The following is a 19,915-nucleotide window of genomic DNA, read 5'->3' as shown; positions in this document are numbered from 1 at the left end:
TTTTGAGTTGCACCACATAGATGGTACATAAAATATATTTGTACATGAATTTAATACTGTATCCTGCTGAGACTAATATAAGTGCGTCAGCATTGTTGCCCTGCGAGCAGGTAACATACAGCTGGTCTTGGGAAAAATAGATAAAGATTTTTTTTAAAGAGGAACACCCATTGGTACAACTTATCACAATATAGCCACAATTACAGACTAGACGGAGATTCTTTTGGAGATAAGACAAACAATGTTATAAAACTTTTAAATAAAATAAATGTTCATGCTGCAAAACTATATTTATTTCATTGTTATAAAGATGTACCCAAGTAAAAAAAAAACAATTAAATAGAACTTCAAGGTCTTACACATAGATCACCTAACAATCAGTACAGGCGAGACCTTTTCTGCCATATCTTATGATAAATTGACGACGGTTTAGTTTGCATGATTGGCGCACCCGTCCTCTTCCACGTCCGTAGGAAGAAATGGCAGTGGAGGATGCTGCAGATGATGCAGATGCAGCATCTCCTGAACCAGCTTCATTGATTACAACAACTTGAGGTCCTTGGCTAACATATGGGCCATAACCAGAATCAAGTCCATTTAATACATCAAACCTATTTCTGTAATTCTTGGGGCCTGTTAAGTCAAGAAATCCCTGGCCATCTTCTGAGGCTGACGATGACGATGCAGATGAAGATGCTGAGGCAGAGCCACTGGGTATGTTTTCGTTTATGACTATAACTTGTGGCTCTTGGTTACCGTAAGGTGCGTAACGTCCAGATGCGGCAGCGATAGCAGCGGCTTCGGCTGCTTCTAGTGCGGCCACTTGAGCAGCGAGTCCAGAGTCTGAGCCGGCGGAAGAGGCGGCTGAGCTTGTTGCAGAAGCACTCGATGCAGATCCGCTTGCTCCATTGTTGTTGATGATGACGGCGCCTTGACCGTCGTTTCCATATACTCCCAATGATCCGAGTAGTCCTAAGTTACCACGACCGGCAGAGCCTGCGGCAGCGGCGGCGGAAGCTGCCGATCCGGAACCTTGTCCTCCAAGAAGTCCGTTAAGACCGTTAAGACCGTTGAGACCATTCAAACCGTAAAGTCCGTTAGAGCCGTATAGACTGGCACCGTTTAATCCAGCACCGGATCCTTGTCCAGCAGAGGCGGCGGAAGCCGAAGCAGCTGAGGCGGCTGATGATGATCCAGAACCTGACTCGTTGTTGATTACGACTTGTTGACCGTAAGGTGCGAAACGTCCAGATGCGGCAGCGATGGCAGCGGCTTCGGCTGCTTCTGTGGCTTCTAGAAGTGCTTCCTGTTCAGCAAGACTGTTACCAGAGCTGGCAGCAGAGCTTGAAGCAGCAGCGCTCGACGAAGATCCAGAAGCACCGCTGTTGTTGATCACAATGGTGTCTTGGCCTACGCCTCCTAAATCACCGTAGAGTCCGTTCAATCCGTTTGCGTAATTACCGCTTCCAGCTGAGCCTGCAGCGGCGGCAGCGGCTGCGGCAGCTGCTGATCCGGCACCTTGTCCTCCACGAAGACCGTTAAGACCGTTGAGTCCGTTTAATCCGTTTGCGTAATTACCGCTTCCAGCTGAGCCTGCAGCGGCGGCAGCGGCTGCGGCAGCTGCTGATCCGGCACCTTGTCCTCCACGAAGACCGTTGAGACCATTCAAACCGTAAAGTCCGTTAGAGCCGTATAGACTGGCACCGTTTAATCCAGCACCAGATCCTTGTCCAGCAGAGGCGGCGGATGCCGAAGCAGGTGAGGCGGCTGATGATGATCCAGAACCTGACTCGTTGTTGATTACGACTTGGTTTCCGTAAGGTGCGTAACGTCCAGATGCGGCAGCGATGGCAGCGGCTTCGGCTGCTGCTGTGGCTTCTAGAAGTGCTTCCTGTTCGGCAAGACTGTTACCAGAGCTGGCAGCAGAGCTTGAAGCAGCAGCGCTCGACGAAGATCCAGAAGCACCGTTGTTGTTGATCACAATGGTGTCTTGGCCTACGCCTCCTAACCCACCGTAGAGTCCGTTCAATCCGTTTGCGTAATTACCGCTTCCAGCTGAGCCTGCAGCGGCGGCAGCGGCTGCGGCAGCTGCTGATCCGGCACCTTGTCCTCCACGAAGACCGTTGAGACCATTCAAACCGTAAAGTCCGTTAGAGCCGTATAGACTGGCACCGTTTAATCCAGCACCAGATCCTTGTCCAGCAGAGGCGGCGGATGCCGAAGCAGCTGAGGCGGCAGATGATGATCCAGAACCTGACTCGTTGTTGATTACGACTTGGTTTCCGTAAGGTGCGTAACGTCCAGATGCGGCAGCGATGGCAGCGGCTTCGGCTGCTTCTGTGGCTTCTAGAAGTGCTTCCTGTTCGGCAAGACTGTTACCAGAGCTGGCAGCAGAGCTTGAAGCAGCAGCGCTCGACGAAGATCCAGAAGCACCGTTGTTGTTGATCACAATGGTGTCTTGGCCTACGCCTCCTAACCCACCGTAGAGTCCGTTCCATCGGTTTGCGTAATTACCGCTTCCAGCTGAGCCTGCAGCGGCGGTAGCGGCTGCGGCAGCTGCTGATCCGGCACCTTGTCCTCCACGAAGACCGTTAAGACCGTTGAGTCCGTTTAATCCGTTTGCGTAATTACCGCTTCCAGCTGAGCCTGCAGCGGCGGCAGCGGATGCGGCAGCTGCTGATCCGGCACCTTGTCCTCCACGAAGACCGTTGAGACCATTCAAACCGTAAAGTCCGTTAGAGCCGTATAGACTGGCACCGTTTAATCCAGCACCAGATCCTTGACCAGCAGAGGCGGCGGATGCCGAAGCAGCTGAGGCGGCTGATGATGATCCAGAACCTGACTCGTTGTTGATTACGACTTGGTTTCCGTAAGGTGCGTAACGTCCAGATGCGGCAGCGATGGCAGCGGCTTCGGCTGCTTCTGTGGCTTCTAGAAGTGCTTCCTGTTCGGCAAGACTGTTACCAGAGCTGGCAGCAGAGCTTGAAGCAGCAGCGCTCGACGAAGATCCAGAAGCACCGTTGTTGTTGATCACAATGGTGTCTTGGCCTACGCCTCCTAACCCACCGTAGAGTCCGTTCAATCCGTTTGCGTAATTACCGCTTCCAGCTGAGCCTGCAGCGGCGGTAGCGGCTGCGGCAGCTGCTGATCCGGCACCTTGTCCTCCACGAAGACCGTTAAGACCGTTGAGTCCGTTTAATCCGTTTGCGTAATTACCGCTTCCAGCTGAGCCTGCAGCGGCGGCAGCGGCTGCGGCAGCTGCTGATCCGGCACCTTGTCCTCCACGAAGACCGTTGAGACCATTCAAACCGTAAAGTTCGTTAGAGCCGTATAGACTGGCACCGATTAATCCAGCACCAGATCCTTGTCCAGCAGAGGCGGCGGATGCCGAAGCAGCTGAGGCGGCTGATGATGATCCAGAACCTGACTCGTTGTTGATTACGACTTGGTTTCCGTAAGGTGCGTAACGTCCAGATGCGGCAGCGATGGCAGCGGCTTCGGCTGCTGCTGTGGCTTCTAGAAGTGCTTCCTGTTCTGCAAGACTGTTACCAGAGCTGGCAGCAGAGCTTGAAGCAGCAGCGCTCGACGAAGATCCAGAAGCACCGTTGTTGTTGATCACAATGGTGTCTTGGCCTACGCCTCCTAACCCACCGTAGAGTCCGTTCAATCCGTTTGCGTAATTACCGCTTCCAGCTGAGCCTGCAGCAGCGGCAGCGGATGCGGCAGCTGCTGATCCGGCACCTTGTCCTCCACGAAGACCATTGAGACCATTCAAACCGTAAAGTCCGTTAGAGCCGTATAGACTGGCACCGTTTAATCCAGCACCAGATCCTTGTCCAGCAGAGGCGGCGGATGCCGAAGCAGCTGAGGCGGCTGATGATGATCCAGAACCTGACTCGTTGTTGATTACGACTTGTTTACCGTAAGGTGCGTAACGTCCAGATGCGGCAGCGATGGCAGCGGCTTCGGCTGCTTCTGTGGCTTCTAGAAGTGCTTCCTGTTCGGCAAGACTGTTACCAGAGCTGGCAGCAGAGCTTGAAGCAGCAGCGCTCGACGAAGATCCAGAAGCACCGCTGTTGTTGATCACAATGGTGTCTTGGCCTACGCCTCCTAACCCACCGTAGAGTCCGTTCAATCCGTTTGCGTAATTACCGCTTCCAGCTGAGCCTGCAGCGGCGGCAGCGGCTGCGGCAGCTGCTGATCCGGCACCTTGTCCTCCACGAAGTCCGTTAAGACCGTTGAGTCCGTTTAATCCGTTTGCGTAATTACCGCTTCCAGCTGAGCCTGCAGCGGCGGCAGCGGCTGCGGCAGCTGCTGATCCGGCACCTTGTCCTCCACGGAGTCCGTTGAGACCATTCAAACCGTAAAGTCCGTTAGAGCCGTATAGACTGGCACCGTTTAATCCAGCACCAGATCCTTGTCCAGCAGAGGCGGCGGATGCCGAAGCAGCTGAGGCGGCTGATGATGATCCAGAACCTGACTCGTTGTTGATTACGACTTGGTTTCCGTATGGTGCGTAACGTCCAGATGCGGCAGCGATGGCAGCGGCTTCGGCTGCTGCTGTGGCTTCTAGAAGTGCTTCCTGTTCTGCAAGACTGTTACCAGAGCTGGCAGCAGAGCTTGAAGCAGCAGCGCTCGACGAAGATCCAGAAGCACCGCTGTTGTTGATCACAATGGTGTCTTGGCCTACGCCTCCTAACCCACCGTAGAGTCCGTTCAATCCGTTTGCGTAATTACCGCTTCCAGCTGAGCCTGCAGCGGCGGCAGCGGCTGCGGCAGCTGCTGATCCGGCACCTTGTCCTCCACGAAGACCGTTAAGACCGTTGAGTCCGTTTAATCCGTTTGCGTAATTACCGCTTCCAGCTGAGCCTGCAGCGGCGGCAGCGGCTGCGGCAGCTGCTGATCCGGCACCTTGTCCTCCACGAAGACCGTTAAGACCGTTGAGTCCGTTTAATCCGTTTGCGTAATTACCGCTTCCAGCTGAGCCTGCAGCGGCGGCAGCGGCTGCGGCAGCTGCTGATCCGGCACCTTGTCCTCCACGGAGTCCGTTGAGACCATTCAAACCGTAAAGTCCGTTAGAGCCGTATAGACCGGCACCGTTTAATCCAGCACCAGATCCTTGTCCAGCAGAGGCGGCGGATGCCGAAGCAGCTGAGGCGGCTGATGATGATCCAGAACCTGACTCGTTGTTGATTACGACTTGTTTACCGTAAGGTGCGTAACGTCCAGATGCGGCAGCGATGGCAGCGGCTTCGGCTGCTTCTGTGGCTTCTAGAAGTGCTTCCTGTTCAGCAAGACTGTTACCAGAGCTGGCAGCAGAGCTTGAAGCAGCAGCGCTCGACGAAGATCCAGAAGCACCGTTGTTGTTGATCACAATGGTGTCTTGGCCTACGCCTCCTAACCCACCGTAGAGTCCGTTTAATCCGTTTGCGTAATTACCGCTTCCAGCTGAGCCTGCAGCGGCGGCAGCGGCTGCGGCAGCTGCTGATCCGGCACCTTGTCCTCCACGAAGACCATTGAGACCATTCAAACCGTAAAGTCCGTTAGAGCCGTATAGACCGGCACCGTTTAATCCAGCACCAGATCCTTGTCCAGCAGAGGCGGCGGATGCCGAAGCAGCTGAGGCGGCTGATGATGATCCAGAACCTGACTCGTTGTTGATTACGACTTGGTTTCCGTAAGGTGCGTAACGTGCAGATGCGGCAGCGATGGCAGCGGCTTCGGCTGCTTCTGTGGCTTCTAGAAGTGCTTCCTGTTCGGCAAGACTGTTACCAGAGCTGGCAGCAGAGCTTGAAGCAGCAGCGCTCGACGAAGATCCAGAAGCACCGCTGTTGTTGATCACAATGGTGTCTTGGCCTACGCCTCCTAACCCACCGTAGAGTCCGTTCAATCCGTTTGCGTAATAACCGTTTCCAGCTGAGCCTGCAGCGGCGGCGGAAGCTGCTGATCCGGAACCTTGTCCTCCACGGAGTCCGTTGAGACCATTCAAACCGTTAGAGCCGTATAGACCAGCACCGTTTAATCCAGCACCAGATCCTTGTCCAGCAGAGGCGGCGGAAGCCGAAGCAGCTGAGGCGGCTGATGATGATCCAGAACCTGACTCGTTGTTGATTACGACTTGTTGACCGTAAGGTGCGTAACGTCCAGATGCGGCAGCGATGGCAGCGGCTTCGGCTGCTTCTGTGGCTTCTAGAAGTGCTTCCTGTTCAGCAAGACTGTTACCAGAGCTGGCAGCGGAGCTTGAAGCAGCAGCGCTCGACGAAGATCCAGAAGCACCGCTGTTGTTGATCACAATGGTGTCTTGGCCTACGCCTCTTAACCCACCGTAGAGTCCGTTCAATCCGTTTGCGTAATTACCGCTTCCAGCTGAGCCTGCAGCGGCGGCAGCGGCTGCTGCAGCTGCTGATCCGGCACCTTGTCCTCCACGAAGACCGTTAAGACCGTTGAGTCCGTTTAATCCGTTTGCGTAATTACCGCTTCCAGCTGAGCCTGCAGCGGCGGCAGCGGCTGCTGCAGCTGCTGATCCGGCACCTTGTCCTCCACGAAGACCGTTGAGTCCGTTTAATCCGTTTGCGTAATTACCGCTTCCAGCTGAGCCTGCAGCGGCGGCAGCGGCTGCGGCAGCTGCTGATCCGGCACCTTGTCCTCCACGGAGTCCGTTGAGACCATTCAAACCGTAAAGTCCGTTAGAGCCGTATAAACCGGCACCGTTTAATCCAGCACCAGATCCTTGTCCAGCAGAGGCGGCGGATGCCGAAGCAGCTGAGGCGGCTGATGATGATCCAGAACCTGACTCGTTGTTGATTACGACTTGTTTACCGTAAGGTGCGTAACGTCCAGATGCGGCAGCGATGGCAGCGGCTTCGGCTGCTTCTGTGGCTTCTAGAAGTGCTTCCTGTTCAGCAAGACTGTTACCAGAGCTGGCAGCAGAGCTTGAAGCAGCAGCGCTCGACGAAGATCCAGAAGCACCGCTGTTGTTGATCACAATGGTGTCTTGGCCTACGCCTCCTAACCCACCGTAGAGTCCGTTCAATCCGTTTGCGTAATTACCGCTTCCAGCTGAGCCTGCAGCGGCGGCAGCGGCTGCGGCAGCTGCTGATCCGGCACCTTGTCCTCCACGAAGACCGTTGAGACCATTCAAACCGTAAAGTCCGTTAGAGCCGTATAGACTGGCACCGTTTAATCCAGCACCAGATCCTTGTCCAGCAGAGGCGGCGGATGCCGAAGCAGCTGAGGCGGCTGATGATGATCCAGAACCTGACTCGTTGTTGATTACGACTTGTTTACCGTAAGGTGCGTAACGTCCAGATGCGGCAGCGATGGCAGCGGCTTCGGCTGCTTCTGTGGCTTCTAGAAGTGCTTCCTGTTCAGCAAGACTGTTACCAGAGCTGGCAGCAGAGCTTGAAGCAGCAGCGCTCGACGAAGATCCAGAAGCACCGCTGTTGTTGATCACAATGGTGTCTTGGCCTACGCCTCCTAACCCACCGTAGAGTCCGTTCAATCCGTTTGCGTAATTACCGCTTCCAGCTGAGCCTGCAGCGGCGGCAGCGGCTGCGGCAGCTGCTGATCCGGCACCTTGTCCTCCACGAAGACCGTTAAGACCGTTGAGTCCGTTTAATCCGTTTGCGTAATTACCGCTTCCAGCTGAGCCTGCAGCGGCGGCAGCGGCTGCGGCAGCTGCTGATCCGGCACCTTGTCCTCCACGAAGACCGTTGAGACCATTCAAACCGTAAAGTCCGTTAGAGCCGTATAGACTGGCAATGTTTAATCCAGCACCAGATCCTTGTCCAGCAGAGGCGGCGGATGCCGAAGCAGCTGAGGCGGCTGATGATGATCCAGAACCTGACTCGTTGTTGATAACGACTTGTTTACCGTAAGGTGCGTAACGTCCAGATGCGGCAGCGATGGCAGCGGCTTCGGCTGCTTCTGTGGCTTCTAGAAGTGCTTCCTGTTCAGCAAGACTGTTACCAGAGCTGGCAGCAGAGCTTGAAGCAGCAGCGCTCGACGAAGATCCAGAACCTGACTCGTTGTTGATTACGACTTGGTTTCCGTAAGGTGCGTAACGTGCAGATGCGGCAGCGATGGCAGCAGCTTCAGCTGCTTCTGTGGCTTCTAGAAGTGCTTCCTGTTCAGCAAGACTGTTACCAGAGCTGGCAGCAGAGCTTGAAGCAGCAGCGCTCGACGAAGATCCAGAAGCACCGCTGTTGTTGATCACAATGGTGTCTTGGCCTACGCCTCCTAACCCACCGTAGAGTCCGTTCAATCCGTTTGCGTAATAACCGTTTCCAGCTGAGCCTGCAGCGGCGGCAGCGGCTGCGGCAGCGGCTGCGGCAGCTGCTGATCCGGCACCTTGTCCTCCACGAAGACCGTTAAGACCGTTGAGTCCGTTTAATCCGTTTGCGTAATTACCGCTTCCAGCTGAGACGGCAGCGGCGGCAGCGGCTGCGGCAGCTGCTGATCCGGCACCTTGTCCTCCACGAAGACCGTTGAGACCATTCAAACCGTAAAGTCCGTTAGAGCCGTATAGACTGGCACCGTTTAATCCAGCACCAGATCCTTGTCCAGCAGAGGCGGCGGATGCCGAAGCAGCTGAGGCGGCTGATGATGATCCAGAACCTGACTCGTTGTTGATCACAATGGTGTCTTGGCCTACGCCTCCTAACCCACCGTAGAGTCCGTTCAATCCGTTTGCGTAATTACCGCTTCCAGCTGAGCCTGCAGCGGCGGCAGCGGCTGCGGCAGCTGCTGATCCGGCACCTTGTCCTCCACGAAGACCGTTAAGACCGTTGAGTCCGTTTAATCCGTTTGCGTAATTACCGCTTCCAGCTGAGCCTGCAGCGGCGGCAGCGGCTGCGGCAGCGGCTGCGGCAGCTGCTGATCCGGCACCTTGTCCTCCACGAAGACCGTTGAGACCATTCAAACCGTAAAGTCCGTTAGAGCCGTATAGACTGGCAATGTTTAATCCAGCACCAGATCCTTGTCCAGCAGAGGCGGCGGATGCCGAAGCAGCTGAGGCGGCTGATGATGATCCAGAACCTGACTCGTTGTTGATAACGACTTGTTTACCGTAAGGTGCGTAACGTCCAGATGCGGCAGCGATGGCAGCGGCTTCGGCTGCTTCTGTGGCTTCTAGAAGTGCTTCCTGTTCAGCAAGACTGTTACCAGAGCTGGCAGCAGAGCTTGAAGCAGCAGCGCTCGACGAAGATCCAGAACCTGACTCGTTGTTGATTACGACTTGGTTTCCGTAAGGTGCGTAACGTGCAGATGCGGCAGCGATGGCAGCAGCTTCAGCTGCTTCTGTGGCTTCTAGAAGTGCTTCCTGTTCAGCAAGACTGTTACCAGAGCTGGCAGCAGAGCTTGAAGCAGCAGCGCTCGACGAAGATCCAGAAGCACCGCTGTTGTTGATCACAATGGTGTCTTGGCCTACGCCTCCTAACCCACCGTAGAGTCCGTTCAATCCGTTTGCGTAATAACCGTTTCCAGCTGAGCCTGCAGCGGCGGCAGCGGCTGCGGCAGCTGCTGATCCGGCACCTTGTCCTCCACGAAGACCGTTAAGACCGTTGAGTCCGTTTAATCCGTTTGCGTAATTACCGCTTCCAGCTGATCCTGCAGCGGCGGCAGCGGCGGCGGAAGCTGCTGATCCGTAACCTTGTCCTCCACGGAGTCCGTTGAGACCATTCAAACCGTAAAGGCCGTTAGAGCCGTATAGACCAGCACCGTTTATTCCAGCACCAGATCCTTGTCCAGCAGAGGCGGCGGATGCCGAAGCAGCTGAGGCGGCTGATGATGATCCAGAACCTGACTCGTTGTTGATTACGACTTGTTTACCGTAAGGTGCGTAACGTCCAGATGCGGCAGCGATGGCAGCGGCTTCGGCTGCTTCTGTGGCTTCTAGAAGTGCTTCCTGTTCAGCAAGACTGTTACCAGAGCTGGCAGCAGAGCTTGAAGCAGCAGCGCTCGACGAAGATCCAGAAGCACCGCTGTTGTTGATCACAATGGTGTCTTGGCCTACGCCTCCTAACCCACCGTAGAGTCCGTTCAATCCGTTTGCGTAATTACCGCTTCCAGCTGAGCCTGCAGCGGCGGCAGCGGCTGCGGCAGCGGCTGCGGCAGCTGCTGATCCGGCACCTTGTCCTCCACGAAGACCGTTAAGACCGTTGAGTCCGTTTAATCCGTTTGCGTAATTACCGCTTCCAGCTGAGACGGCAGCGGCGGCAGCGGCTGCGGCAGCTGCTGATCCGGCACCTTGTCCTCCACGAAGACCGTTGAGACCATTCAAACCGTAAAGTCCGTTAGAGCCGTATAGACTGGCACCGTTTAATCCAGCACCAGATCCTTGTCCAGCAGAGGCGGCGGATGCCGAAGCAGCTGAGGCGGCTGATGATGATCCAGAACCTGACTCGTTGTTGATTACGACTTGTTTACCGTAAGGTGCGTAACGTCCAGATGCGGCAGCAATGGCAGCGGCTTCGGCTGCTTCTGTGGCTTCTAGAAGTGCTTCCTGTTCAGCAAGACTGTTACCAGAGCTGGCAGCAGAGCTTGAAGCAGCAGCGCTCGACGAAGATCCAGAACCTGACTCGTTGTTGATTACGACTTGGTTTCCGTAAGGTGCGTAACGTGCAGATGCGGCAGCGATGGCAGCAGCTTCAGCTGCTTCTGTGGCTTCTAGAAGTGCTTCCTGTTCAGCAAGACTGTTACCAGAGCTGGCAGCAGAGCTTGAAGCAGCAGCGCTCGACGAAGATCCAGAACCTGACTCGTTGTTGATTACGACTTGGTTTCCGTAAGGTGCGTAACGTGCAGATGCGGCAGCGATGGCAGCAGCTTCAGCTGCTTCTGTGGCTTCTAGAAGTGCTTCCTGTTCAGCAAGACTGTTACCAGAGCTGGCAGCAGAGCTTGAAGCAGCAGCGCTCGACGAAGATCCAGAAGCACCGCTGTTGTTGATCACAATGGTGTCTTGGCCTACGCCTCCTAACCCACCGTAGAGTCCGTTCAATCCGTTTGCGTAATAACCGTTTCCAGCTGAGCCTGCAGCGGCGGCAGCGGCTGCGGCAGCTGCTGATCCGGCACCTTGTCCTCCACGAAGACCGTTAAGACCGTTGAGTCCGTTTAATCCGTTTGCGTAATTACCGCTTCCAGCTGATCCTGCAGCGGCGGCAGCGGCGGCGGAAGCTGCTGATCCGGAACCTTGTCCTCCACGGAGTCCGTTGAGACCATTCAAACCGTAAAGGCCGTTAGAGCCGTATAGACCAGCACCGTTTATTCCAGCACCAGATCCTTGTCCAGCAGAGGCGGCGGATGCCGAAGCAGCTGAGGCGGCTGATGATGATCCAGAACCTGACTCGTTGTTGATTACGACTTGTTTACCGTAAGGTGCGTAACGTCCAGTTGCGGCAGCGATGGCAGCAGCTTCAGCTGCTTCTGTGGCTTCTAGAAGTGCTTCCTGTTCAGCAAGACTGTTACCAGAGCTGGCAGCGGAGCTTGAAGCAGCAGCGCTCGACGAAGATCCAGAAGCACCGCTGTTGTTGATCACAATGGTGTCTTGGCCTACGCCTCCTAACCCACCGTAGAGTCCGTTCAATCCGTTTGCGTAATAACCGTTTCCAGCTGAGCCTGCAGCGGCGGCAGCGGCTGCGGCAGCTGCTGATCCGGCACCTTGTCCTCCACGAAGACCGTTAAGACCGTTGAGTCCGTTTAATCCGTTTGCGTAATTACCGCTTCCAGCTGAGCCTGCAGCGGCGGCAGCGGCTGCGGCAGCTGCTGATCCGGCACCTTGTCCTCCACGAAGACCGTTGAGACCATTCAAACCGTAAAGTCCGTTAGAGCCGTATAGACTGGCAACGTTTAATCCAGCACCAGATCCTTGTCCAGCAGAGGCGGCGGATGCCGAAGCAGCTGAGGCGGCTGATGATGATCCAGAACCTGACTCGTTGTTGATTACGACTTGGTTTCCGTAAGGTGCGTAACGTGCAGATGCGGCAGCGATGGCAGCAGCTTCAGCTGCTTCTGTGGCTTCTAGAAGTGCTTCCTGTTCAGCAAGACTGTTACCAGAGCTGGCAGCAGAGCTTGAAGCAGCAGCGCTCGACGAAGATCCAGAACCTGACTCGTTGTTGATTACGACTTGGTTTCCGTAAGGTGCGTAACGTGCAGATGCGGCAGCGATGGCAGCAGCTTCAGCTGCTTCTGTGGCTTCTAGAAGTGCTTCCTGTTCAGCAAGACTGTTACCAGAGCTGGCAGCAGAGCTTGAAGCAGCAGCGCTCGACGAAGATCCAGAAGCACCGTTGTTGTTGTTGATCACAATGGTGTCTTGGCCTACGCCTCCTAACCCACCGTAGAGTCCGTTCAATCCGTTTGCGTAATAACCGCTTCCAGCTGAGCCTGCAGCGGCGGCAGCGGCTGCGGCAGCTGCTGATCCGGCACCTTGTCCTCCACGAAGACCGTTAAGACCGTTGAGTCCGTTTAATCCGTTTGCGTAATTACCGCTTCCAGCTGATCCTGCAGCGGCGGCAGCGGCGGCGGAAGCTGCTGATCCGGAACCTTGTCCTCCACGGAGTCCGTTGAGACCATTCAAACCGTAAAGGCCGTTAGAGCCGTATAGACCAGCACCGTTTAATCCAGCACCAGATCCTTGTCCAGCAGCGGCGGCGGATGCCGAAGCAGCTGAGGCGGCTGATGATGATCCAGAACCTGACTCGTTGTTGATTACGACTTGTTTACCGTAAGGTGCGTAACGTTCAGATGCGGCAGCGATGGCAGCGGCTTCGGCTGCTTCTGTGGCTTCTAGAAGTGCTTCCTGTTCAGCAAGACTGTTACCAGAGCTGGCAGCGGAGCTTGAAGCAGCAGCGCTCGACGAAGATCCAGAAACACCGCTGTTGTTGATCACAATGGTGTCCTGGGCTACACCTCTTAACCCACCGTAGAGTCCGTTCAATCCGTTTGCGTAATTACCGCTTCCAGCTGAGCCTGCAGCGGCGGCAGCGGCGGCGGAAGCTGCTGATCCGGAACCTTGTCCTCCACGGAGTCCGTTGAGACCATTCAAACCGTAAAGGCCGTTAGAGCCGTATAGACCGGCACCGTTTAATCCAGCACCAGATCCTAGTCCAGCAGAGGCGGCGGATGCCGAAGCAGCTGAGGCGGCTGATGATGATCCAGAACCTGACTCGTTGTTGATTACGACTTGGTTTCCGTAAGGTGCGTAACGTCCAGATGCGGCAGCGATGGCAGCGGCTTCGGCTGCTTCTGTGGCTTCTAGAAGTGCTTCCTGTTCGGCAAGACTGTTACCAGAGCTGGCAGCAGAGCTTGAAGCAGCAGCGCTCGACGAAGATCCAGAAGCACCGTTGTTGTTGTTGATCACAATGGTGTCTTGGCCTACGCCTCCTAACCCACCGTAGAGTCCGTTCAATCCGTTTGCATAATAACCGCTTCCAGCTGAGCCTGCAGCGGCGGCAGCGGCTGCGGCAGCTGCTGATCCGGCACCTTGTCCTCCACGAAGACCGTTAAGACCGTTGAGTCCGTTTAATCCGTTTGCGTAATTACCGCTTCCAGCTGAGCCTGCAGCGGCGGCAGCGGCTGCGGCAGCTGCTGATCCGGCACCTTGTCCTCCTCGAAGACCGTTAAGACCGTTGAGTCCATTTAATCCGTTTGCGTAATTACCGCTTCCAGCTGAGCCTGCAGCGGCGGTAGCGGCTGCGGCAGCTGCTGATCCGGCACCTTGACCTCCACGAAGACCGTTAAGACCGTTGAGTCCGTTTAATCCGTTTGCGTAATTACCGCTTCCAGCTGAGCCTGCAGCGGCGGCAGCGGCTGCGGCAGCTGCTGATCCGGCACCTTGTCCTCCTCGAAGACCGTTAAGACCGTTGAGTCCATTTAATCCGTTTGCGTAATTACCGCTTCCAGCTGAGCCTGCAGCGGCGGTAGCGGCTGCGGCAGCTGCTGATCCGGCACCTTGACCTCCACGAAGACCGTTAAGACCGTTGAGTCCGTTTAATCCGTTAGAGCCGTATAGACCGGCACCGTTTAATCCAGCACCAGATCCTTGTCCAGCAGAGGCGGCGGATGCCGAAGCAGCTGAGGCGGCTGATGATGATCCAGAACCTGACTCGTTGTTGATTACGACTTGGTTTCCGTAAGGTGCGTAACGTGCAGATGCGGCAGCGATGGCAGCGGCTTCGGCTGCTTCTGTGGCTTCTAGAAGTGCTTCCTGTTCGGCAAGACTGTTACCAGAGCTGGCAGCAGAGCTTGAAGCAGCAGCGCTCGACGAAGATCCAGAAGCACCGCTGTTGTTGATCACAATGGTGTCTTGGCCTACGCCTCCTAACCCACCGTAGAGTCCGTTCAATCCGTTTGCGTAATTACCGCTTCCAGCTGAGCCTGCAGCGGCGGCAGCGGCTGCGGCAGCTGCTGATCCGGCACCTTGTCCTCCTCGAAGACCGTTAAGACCGTTGAGTCCATTTAATCCGTTTGCGTAATTACCGCTTCCAGCTGAGCCTGCAGCGGCGGCAGCGGCTGCGGCAGCTGCTGATCCGGCACCTTGTCCTCCACGAAGACCGTTGATACCATTCAAACCGTAAAGTCCGTTAGAGCCGTATAGACTGGCACCGTTTAATCCAGCACCAGATCCTTGTCCAGCAGAGGCGGCGGATGCCGAAGCAGCTGAGGCGGCTGATGATGATCCAGAACCTGACTCGTTGTTGATTACGACTTGTGTACCGTAAGGTGCGTAACGTGCAGATGCAGCAGCGATTGCAGCGGCTTCGGCTGCTTCCGCGGCTTCTAGAAGTGCTTCTTGTTCAGCAAGACTGTTACCAGAGCTGGCAGCAGAGCTTGAAGCAGCAGCGCTCGACGAAGATCCAGAAGCACCGTTGTTGTTGTTGATCACAATGGTGTCTTGGCCTACGCCTCCTAACCCACCGTAGAGTCCGTTCAATCCGTTTGCGTAATTACCGCTTCCAGCTGAGCCTGCAGCGGCGGCAGCGGCGGCGGAAGCTGCTGATCCGGAACCTTGTCCTCCACGGAGTCCGTTGAGACCATTCAAACCGTAAAGGCCGTTAGAGCCGTATAGACCGGCACCGTTTAATCCAGCACCAGATCCTTGTCCAGCAGAGGCGGCGGATGCCGAAGCAGCTGAGGCGGCTGATGATGATCCAGAACCTGACTCGTTGTTGATTACGACTTGTTTACCGTAAGGTGCGTAACGTGCAGATGCGGCAGCGATGGCAGCGGCTTCGGCTGCTTCTGTGGCTTCTAGAAGTGCTTCCTGTTCAGCAAGACTGTTACCAGAGCTGGCAGCAGAGCTTGAAGCAGCAGCGCTCGACGAAGATCCAGAAGCACCGCTGTTGTTGATCACAATGGTGTCTTGGCCTACGCCTCTTAACCCACCGTAGAGTCCGTTCAATCCGTTTGCGTAATTACCGCTTCCAGCTGAGCCTGCAGCGGCGGCAGCGGCTGCGGCAGCTGCTGATCCGGCACCTTGTCCTCCACGAAGACCGTTAAGACCGTTGAGTCCGTTTAATCCGTTTGCGTAATTACCGCTTCCAGCTGAGCCTGCAGCGGCGGCAGCGGCTGCGGCAGCTTCTGATCCGGTACCTTGTCCTCCATGAAGACTGTTAAGACCGTTGAGTCCGTTTAATCCGTTTGCGTAATTACCGCTTCCAGCTGATCCTGCAGCGGCGGCAGCGGCGGCGGAAGCTGCTGATCCGGAACCTTGTCCTCCACGGAGTCCGTTGAGACCATTCAAACCGTAAAGTCCGTTAGAGCCGTATAGACCGGCACCGTTTAATCCAGCACCAGATCCTTGTCCAGCAGAGGCGGCGGATGCCGAAGCAGCTGAGGCGGCTGATGATGATCCAGAACCTGACTCGTTGTTGATTACGACTTGTTTACCGTAAGGTGCGTAACGTGCAGATGCGGCAGCGATGGCAGCGGCTTCGGCTGCTTCTGTGGCTTCTAGAAGTGCTTCCTGTTCGGCAAGACTGTTACCAGAGCTGGCAGCAGAGCTTGAAGCAGCAGCGCTCGACGAAGATCCAGAAGCACCGCTGTTGTTGATCACAATGGTATCTTGGCCTACGCCTCCTAACCCACCGTAGAGTCCGTTCAATCCGTTTGCGTAATAACCGCTTCCAGCTGAGCCTGCAGCGGCGGCAGCGGCTGCAGAAGCTGCTGCTCCAGCTTGGTTTCCGTAAGGTGAGTACTGTACTGGTGTATTGTAACCAACAGTAGATCCAGGAGCAGCGCCAGTGCTAGCTGTCGAGACAGATGACACGCTGGATGCTGCGGTTGAGCCTGCATTGAGTGGGCCTCGTGGCTTCGAACTTAAAACTGTTCTTGTCTCTGTTTCAGCCGATGAGCCTGGCTGGCTCTTCTTATGAATGAGTACATCTTCTTCCCATATTGTTTCATGACCGGTTGAGTCAGTTTTTATAACAATTGTTTTAACTTTGACATCATCTCCTGTCACGTCTTTGTCGACATCGCCATAAGCTTCGTATTCTTTCGTTGTTGTAGATTTTTCGTACACATTACCTCTTGCGTCGTAGTCTAGTTCATCAGTTTCGTTTACTTTTTTTGTTTCTAGTTTGCCATTTCTGAGTGCATATTGCAATGCATCATCAATTGCATCTGCAGACACATACTGTAACATACAAACATATTGCTAATATAACTATGTGCTACGCTATCGTTTAGAAATTTATTTCAGAACCATTATATAAAGACCATTAGAAATCTCCGATATAATATTAAAAATAAATTGAACAAACAGTAATTTTTAAGTTCATATATAATACTAAATTTATGTTGCCCCCTTTTTATATAGTCCCATTGCTTTTTTCAATCGATTTTTATTTCTTCCATAGTAAATAAATCGGAGAAAAAGATTAATTTATGCCTGTTTAAGACCTCATATATATAGTTGAATTTCATGGAATTACTTAATAACTCTTAGGCCTTTAAAGAGAAGATGCGGTGAACTAAACATTGCACACGTAAATTTAATGTTTTCAAATTGATACTTGTATTTTGACATTGTGCTAAAAATATATATTAATAAAAATCTAATTTAACTAGTTGACCAACAATTGTGGTTTTTATATATATTAGAGTAGATACTAATATCACAAAAATGGGAGTTGATGGGCGGATCAAAATTACGAGATAAATGTCTAAGTAAAAACGAGTATAAAAAATTATACCGAAGATACACTTCATCAAAATCGGTCAAGCCGTTTCTGAAGATTTTGCTTCCAAAATACGAGAATTTTAGTATAGATAGATGACTTACCTGCAGAGCACAGCACAAGATCACGAAGGTTGTTACTCTCATGTTTAGAGAGATGTAACCGGACTGATGCCTTCACCGAAAGTTTCTGGTCTTTTTATACTAAAATTTGCGCTATGTAAATAATATATTCTACGTAAATAAAAATTTTCGAAGCACTTAAATAAATATTAAATTTAAAAGAGAATAATTAAATCAACCTTGTAATTAAAAACAATACATATAAATTAAAGCTTCATTGTTGCATGATTTGCAAAAATTAAGAAGTATTTCTAAAGAAAAATAATATACCATATATATTTTTCAATACTAAACTCATTTGAGAAAATATAAAATTCCCAGTTTAATGCGTTCTAAAACAAACACTTTAAAACATTCTAATGTTTCAAGAAATTCTTGAGCATCTTCATTTTAATAACGAAATACGGTGTAATCTACTATCAAGCTCTCTATGATCTTGATTAAAAATTGACGACTATGACTTCAATGGGATAACATTTCTGCGCCTGTGTCTCACTCTATAGCTTAGTCGTTTCCAATTTTTATTCAATTCGTTTATTCCTGAACTTGATTAAATGTTTTGCGTTAACATCGTATCCTATCAGGTAACCTCTTTTAGATTTTAAATATACTGATTCCTTAACAAAGTCCGATTAATACCTAATATGTACTTTTAAAATAAAGAGCTTATAAAGAATGATAGCACCAAAGTGTACTACATAGCGAAAAAGAGGATATAAATTATTTTTTAAGGTAATAAAATAGGGAACATATCAAACGTAACGTATTAATCAGGTTTTTCAGCTAATAAACCTTTATTTTTTATTGACATTAATTTGTATGTTTTAAACAATTTTACATCCTGTATATTATGTATAAAACAAAAGATTTTTGACACAAATCATTTGATAGATATATTTCATAATTTGTTTAATGATGTTGTATTGAACGTAAAATTCAGAATTGGGATTTATGAACCTGAAACACGTTGGACATACGAAAGTTATATTTTTCATATATTTGATGAACACAGCCAAGCTGGGGATCCCAACAGTAAGATTCATAAAAAAATATCTCAAAAAAAATTGCCCTAATTTATGCAGAGTTTCGATAAAATATTAGTAATTAACAAATTATTACGTTAATTTCAAAACTAATATAAAAGGACCTGTTAGTCGTATCCTGAATTCAATTATTTCTTTAAAAAAAAACAATAAAACCCCTCTTTAAGACTTGGTTAAAATATTTGTACACCTGTTCCAATATCACTAATTACTTTTATTGAGCTGTTTTAATTGTAAGTTTAATTTACGTCTTTGTAAAATTTAAACGCTCTATTGTTCGTATTAAACAATATTTACAATGAATGATTATCATTTGTCTTAATCTTTGATAAATGATATTAATTTGACGATTATTCGATCAGGATATTTTCATATAGGACCCATAACTATTAACTGCTGCCTGGCATTTTTTGGCAAATAAAATCTTTACATTTTTCTGCCCTATATGATCATGGTAACAGACGCTGTAATGATGACCTATGCCTATTTTCTTACGGGAGTTAAATAGGTATTGAAAAATATATACGTACTAAAATTGAGAAAAAAATATTTTTTTACATTTCCTCATATACTATCCTTTAAATTAATTTAAGGTATACTAGCTGTTTACTGCGGCCTTTCTCGGGATACTTCGAGCCCATAGACACTCAAAGCTCAAGTTGCTAAAGGATGCCGTTTTGGAAATTAAATGTTTTTGTGGTTTCCGTTTTATTGGTTAAATCCAGAAATCCTTTACCGTTTTATCCGTTCACTACCCAGATTATATTATGAAAGTAATAAATATTTATGTATATGTATGTAGCTTTGGTCACTAAAAATATATTATATATCTATAACTTATAGAGAGATGAGATGTATAAGGGCGACGTTAACATCAGGTGAGCCTGCCCGTTTGGCCCCTGTTCTATAAAAAAAACTCTGGCTACCAAAGAAAGATTTATCGAAGAAATTCTTACATCTGTTATTAACTTTCCAAATCGCTGATAAGAGACATGTTGGCGAAGAAGAGCCCCCCAATCGATCTGAAGACACATTTTTACTGCATCATCCATCATAAATACTGCTATTATTATTTAACTATATTTATTTACACTTCGTTGCAAATATAAGAAACACAATACATAAAAATTATAAGGGATGCAACGGGCGGCCTTATCGCTAATAAGCGATCTCTTCCAGGCAACCCTAGTTAAGAGAAAAACTAAAAAAAAAAAGACACATGATGCGTGCGAGAAGTGCAGAATCCTTAATCTAAAGTAATACAAAAACAAAAATATTAATAACAAACTAAAAACTAATCTTACAAATACATGAATAGCGAATAGTGATGTGAAAGGAATCATAAGAATTATACAAGTCACGATTGATGAGGATAGGATATGGTTAAGAAATGATTATACAGAAGAGTTTTAAAAGATGACAGAGAGGTAGCCAATCGTACGGAGTCGGGCAGCGTATTCCACAACTTAATGGCGGAGATTGTAAATGAATTGCCTAAGAAGGATGAAGTGTGGCTGTGGGATGGAATTTCCAATAAACATCTATTAGAAGAGCGTAACATATAGTTAGAAGGACCTAA

General features: G+C 51.1%; 1 protein-coding gene across 1 annotated transcript; it reads right to left on the bottom strand.

Annotated features, from left to right (window-relative positions):
* Nucleotides 1-271: 271 nt before the first annotated feature.
* Nucleotides 272-17,398, bottom strand: LOC125053766 (fibroin heavy chain-like). The gene is made up of 8 exons (XM_047655355.1): nucleotides 17,276-17,398; nucleotides 12,961-16,627; nucleotides 10,129-12,492; nucleotides 8,893-9,819; nucleotides 8,020-8,763; nucleotides 6,532-7,842; nucleotides 6,037-6,117; nucleotides 272-1,140 (listed from the first exon to the last, which is right to left on the bottom strand). The coding sequence occupies exons 1-8, from the start codon at nucleotides 17,315-17,317 to the stop codon at nucleotides 371-373; spliced, it is 9,906 nt and encodes a 3,301-aa protein (XP_047511311.1). The 5' UTR covers nucleotides 17,318-17,398; the 3' UTR covers nucleotides 272-370.
* Between the last annotated feature and the right edge of the window lie 2,517 nt (nucleotides 17,399-19,915).

Source organism: Pieris napi, chromosome 1, assembly GCF_905475465.1.
Source record: "Pieris napi chromosome 1, ilPieNapi1.2, whole genome shotgun sequence".
In the NCBI taxonomy this organism is placed as follows: Eukaryota; Metazoa; Arthropoda; class Insecta; order Lepidoptera; family Pieridae; genus Pieris; species Pieris napi.
Note: the sequence above shows the minus strand (reverse complement) of the source record. Positions and strands in the feature narration are given on the sequence as shown.